Source organism: Coffea eugenioides, chromosome 2 (genome assembly GCF_003713205.1).
Source record: "Coffea eugenioides isolate CCC68of chromosome 2, Ceug_1.0, whole genome shotgun sequence".
Lineage (NCBI taxonomy): Eukaryota > Viridiplantae > Streptophyta > Magnoliopsida > Gentianales > Rubiaceae > Coffea > Coffea eugenioides.
Genome location: NC_040036.1, coordinates 72,053,538 through 72,058,930, shown reverse-complemented (window position 1 = coordinate 72,058,930; position 5,393 = coordinate 72,053,538). Strand labels below are relative to the sequence as shown.

Sequence of the window (5,393 nt, the reverse complement as noted above, 5' to 3'; positions counted from 1 at the left end):
TTTGGGCTGAATTGAGAAAAATAATGAAGGCATATATGGCTGGAAAATAGCTAAATACAAAGGGCGTGCAGCCCAAATTTTCACTCGAAGATTAGGCATATGTACTCGCGACTTGAGCGAAGATTTGAGGTCGAATTGAACTTGCATTGTCTATGATATTCGAGTCTTGTGCCGGGAAAAGGTATATAAGCTGAAATTTGGCCGAAACTCATATCCTTGGAAAAATGGAATTAGTGATCACTCGAAATATGTTTTTCTCGTCTTTTAAACTCAAATGTGAATTCCAAAGTTTTAATCGCTTTTTAAGCAACACCAAAAGAGCGAGCATGAATTTTCTAGAGTTGGATACGTAACATGAATCCTATCTAAATGAGTTTCATTTACTTGATCTTCTTGAAGCGAAACTCCTATGTTTCGAACCCTAGTTTTCAAGCTTTTAAATGATATTGTATCACAGATTTAGACTCCGACCAAGGAGTTACACCTGAACGTGATTTTAACAAGCACTAAACTTTTGGTGAGTTCTTCCAAATACCTGATTGAACTTGACACTTGTTTTTAATACTTGACCAATGTGATCGAATGATATTTGATTGGTTTGTTCGGGCAAGGGTGTACTTTATCGCACTTGCCCTAATGTGATATGTACTTGTTTATTGTTGCAATTGACTTGATATACTTGTGCTTGACTTGTAAGTACTAAGCGACAGCATGTACCACACTCAATCCGAGTAGGAGGTGCCTCTCATTCTCGTCTCCATACTTTTATATTGATTCAGCCGATTGGAGATGTTATCTCATCGAATTCTTGGGAACCCAAACCTCACTGGCTAGTTAATCGAGTCGAGCCGGCAAGGGCTTGGTCGATTAGATAACGAACCATGGGTATCTAGTGTTGTCGAGTGGAGTGTTATCTCCTTGACTAATCGGTATACTCGAGTATTACCACCAGTGTTTAGTTGATGTTCGGGCCCGATAAGAGGGTTGAATGGTGGACGGATTGGTGTGAAATGAAGCACTACTGGACTAGTTACTTTACTTGAAAGTTGACGGAGTGTTAACTACTACTTGATCAAGCTCTGGTGAAGCAATGGGAACTTGGCTCTTGAGAGCCATCCGTATCCTTATATTTTGACATGATTATTACTTATCGGGTTATTGTTTCTTTTGAAAAACTTTATATTCGCTCATTTTGAGATTTGCTATTTAAAGTGTTATTGCTCATTTTTATGGACTTGTTATGCTCGCTACTTTGATACGTGCACTTTTAAATAATGCTCAACTTGCTATTTGGAATCTCACTGAACTTTAACTCACCCTATTCCGTTAAATTTGTTTTCCTTACAGGGGGTACGAGCGAAAGCGTGAGACTGGTACATGCTAGCGTAGTTTAGTTTTTGGAAATTTTGCGATTGTACTCGCATTAGTCGCTTAATTAGGGTTGAATGTATTAAGAATTTAAATCTTTTGTTATAATTGGGATTGTACGAATGTTTTGAATAGAAATGAATGTAATTGTACTTGCCAAACTTGGTAACTGTTATTTCCTTTATTCTTGAAGTTGTAACCTATTTTATTTGAAATGAGTGAGTGAGTCCTGGCGAGAGCCAGACATGCAGTCCTCTAAACCCTGGGGTATGCCCTAAGGGGAGGTGGGGTCGTCACAGATATCTTGAGACACTAATGCCTAAATAAGTTTTGAGGTTTTCCGTAATATCTGACTTTGATGTTTTATTTAGGAATAAAATTCTATTACGCTTCATTTGGATTGAAGAATTTGACGAAAGATTTGAAATACACTCAAATCGTTATAATTGTTTAGATGATTTAAAAAACATTTAAATTTATAATTCGCCAATTATCAAAGTACATTTTTAACACTATAATAATTTTTGATTCAGAAATTCAAATACCTTTTTAAATAATCTAAACAATTAGAGTGATTTAAGAGGATTTTGAATTTTTTGTCAAATCCCTCAATCCATACGAAGAGTAAACTTCCTCCAATAGAATTTAGTTTAGAATGGAATCATGCAATTATGAAGGAAAATTGTTCATTTTAAACCACTGATTCCTTTGAATTGCTCCTAGAATATAAGATGAATAGGAAAGAAATCTAGCTCTTGCTCTTTTTGAGGTCAGGTTTGGCCTCCCTAAAAATGAATATAAGATGAATAAGAAAGAATCTACATCCCTTTCACAAGCAATCCAAGAACTCTTTGCTTTTCATCATCTTTTTCAGAATTTTCCTCCCTGCCAGCAAGCATATCAACGAAAGGCGAAAGCATCAAGATACCAAGGGCACTTTCATGATGCCTTACCCTGAAAGTAAACAAGCTTAGGATAACAGTACACTCAAAGGAAAACTAGAAATAGTACTTTTGCTTGCAAGATTATTTGCGTCTAAATTCATACAAGCATCGCTCTTACCCCCTAAAATTGACAACATAGAAATACAGACTTGGTATAGTAGACAAACGTTGCAGCAGAAGAAGGAAAAAGGTTGAATAGAGGAACTCCCGAACAGTTGGGGATCTCAGATGTGTCGATATCAATGGTGACTCGTTATTTTTATTTCGATAAATCCTTTCGAATAAAAGAAATAGCCCTTTCTATCATTGAGTGCCCGACTACTTATGATTTTGGCAAGCTCTGGACAGATGGAAACGAGAAAATTTTGTGAGTCAGCTGTTAATTAAAAATTTTCATTCAAGAAAGTTGTTTTGGTTACATTTGATCAGAGTCAGAAGAGCTTACAATAAAATCTCAATTGAGAAAATCACAAAAAATGCAAACAATCACTTGTTCTGACCATCTTCATGACCATCTTTCTCAGCAGTTTCATGATCAGAACCAGCTAACTCAAAGAAAGTATTGAGGTACCACGGACTCCTGTCATTCCAAGTACCCCTGTAATTGGCCCTCAATTTTTGGTCCTCTATCATTTCAGGAGAGAACCCCCATCTTTTGAGTGTTTCATCATCATGTTGGATCGCTAAGCTGTACTCTCCACTTGCCCCTAATTCCATAACTCGAAACTCGCAATTTTTGGGACTCTTGAGAGACTCGAATTGCTCCACTGTCCACTTGAACCACTTCATCAGAAAAATGCGAACAGCTAATCCATGGGATACAATCACTAGATTCAGCTCATCAGCAGGATCTTGAGTTAGTCTCCTCATGTATATGTCCCTCCATAAAGATTCAAGAAAGGCTGCAAAAGTTGTACTAAATCAACTCCTCATTTACTCGGCATAATGAAAAGGATAAAATTTATCTAAGAGCGCTTAATGGTACTTACTGGAAACGCGATCATAAACATCAGCCCCTGATTCTCCTTCAGGAAACCGATAGAAGAACCTTCCATATCTATTCCTGATCTGCTTGAGCTCCTTCATTTTCTCATAATCTTGGAAGTTCCCAAAATCTTGCTCTCTGATCCTGCACTCCTCTCTGACTCCCCTGACTCTGTTTCTTGGAAATGCCCGGCCAATCTCCCTGAGAGTTGATCTGGTACGTTCGTAAGGAGACACATAAAAGTAGGCCTTCCAATTCTGTGAATTTCCCTGCTCAGAAACCACATCCAATATGCTTCTACCAGCTTGCCTGGCTTGCTCAATCCCATTTGTGGATAATGGGATTTTGTGATCTGCTGTAATGCCATAGATCTTCTCATCTGTGTTGGCCGTGCTCTCCCCATGGCGCACCAGGATTATGCGCTTTGGGAGGCACTTGTTATAGTCCTGCATTTCTGCACTGCCGTTGTTTGCCATTTCTTGCTATTGCAGATTAATGAAAGTTAATGTTTTTATGGAAGTTCATCAACTGCGAGGGTTTGACATGGTTGAGGAGGGCCATGAGCTGACCTTTATAGATTGTTTTGGCCGCGTTGGCTTTTGAATGGGAGGAGGAAAGGGGAATAGGATGGTGATAGGAACGTGGGGTTATCATTTTTTTATGATTGGATGCAGCATTTGTGGCTTCTGAATTCTAGTCAAGTTTGATAGTTTTGGACGACTTCCTCTGTGGTCGGGAAAAGTTTGGTCGGTGTATTTATAAATAAACGTTACCAGTTGGTCTAATCCCATCGACGGTTCGACACTAGTTTTAGAATCCATTTGGATGGTTATTTTTTAGAGTTTTTATTGAAAAATATGTTCATAAAAATTGAAAAGATTTTGTGGAGAAAAATGGCAATACAAACAAGGCCGATTTTGGTTAGGCAGACTTTTTTCAATTATCAAAGGATTAGATCATTGGATTAAAAAAAGGGCTTAAGATAAAAGAACATAATTTTTTATGTTTGAATCAGAGAGAAATCTAATCTTGGGCTGTTTTAGGTTAAATTTGTAAAAGTAATTTCTACTATGTGAATTCCTCTAAAAGGGCAAGGATAGAAAACAAAAGGAAGGTTGAAATGGTAAAATATCCTATTTCGGTTGCATTTTTTTGGGAGTTTTTTGAGAAAAGTTACTATAACACCTATTTAGAATCTGATATACGTAAGGTAAAAAAGATTATTAGAAATTGTGTAGAAAGAATATTCATGAAAAACATTAAAAAAATTTCACCAAAAGATCACAACCCAAACAAAGTTTTAAAAGGATAACACAAAAAGACTATTGACTTAATTTGCTCAATGCTTAAAGACGACTGCCGCGTAAGAAGAAAAAGTTTTATTATCATTTTTTCCTTTTTTGTACAGGAAACCATATGAGTTTTGAGTTATGATCGTAGATAGAGAAAGACGTAAATTCCAAAGCAAGCAACATTAAATTTGACTTCTTTTTTTTTTTCTTTTTGCTAACATTTTACCCAAAATAAGATCACTTAAGATAATGTTGCCAAATAATATTTTCACTTATTCTTTTTTTTTGGCATTTCGTTTTTTTTTTTAACCTTTTCCTTTAATATCAACACATGGATTTATCACTTTTGAATACTTTTCCTTTATCCTTCTCAAGTATATGAATTCTAGTTGATTTTTCGATGGTTATATATTCAAATTCAATCAGCTAAAGCAAGATAGAGATGGAAATGAATACAAAAATTCGAAGAAAAGAAAGAACCCATTTTGACCAATAAACTAGTATTAATTAGCTTGCACATGGATGGCTATGAAACTAGTTGTGTAGTTACATATTGGCCAAAACTTGGATAGACATGGTCTTCAAAACTTTAACACTTCAGGTTGTGCTACGACATTTGATGAAATGACGTGGCACAATCTGAACCATGTAGATTCGATTCAATCAAAGGTTCCTGTTCACTTCGAGTCCCTATATTCATTTCCAAATGCCTAGACGAAATGGAAATGAATATAGAAATTGAAAGAAGAGAAGAACTTTGTTGACCAATAATAATCAATTGCTTGCTCATGTATGGCTATAAAA

The 5,393-nt window shown here is 36.2% G+C and overlaps 1 protein-coding gene across 1 annotated transcript; it reads right to left on the bottom strand.

Annotated features, from left to right (window-relative positions):
• Window positions 1–2,694: 2,694 nt before the first annotated feature.
• On the bottom strand, window positions 2,695–3,886 carry LOC113762532 (phosphoglycerate mutase-like protein AT74). Its single transcript, XM_027306019.1, has 2 exons — window positions 3,302–3,886; window positions 2,695–3,214 (listed from the first exon to the last, which is right to left on the bottom strand). The coding sequence occupies exons 1-2, from the start codon at window positions 3,771–3,773 to the stop codon at window positions 2,799–2,801; spliced, it is 888 nt and encodes a 295-aa protein (XP_027161820.1). The 5' UTR covers window positions 3,774–3,886; the 3' UTR covers window positions 2,695–2,798.
• Window positions 3,887–5,393: the final 1,507 nt, after the last annotated feature.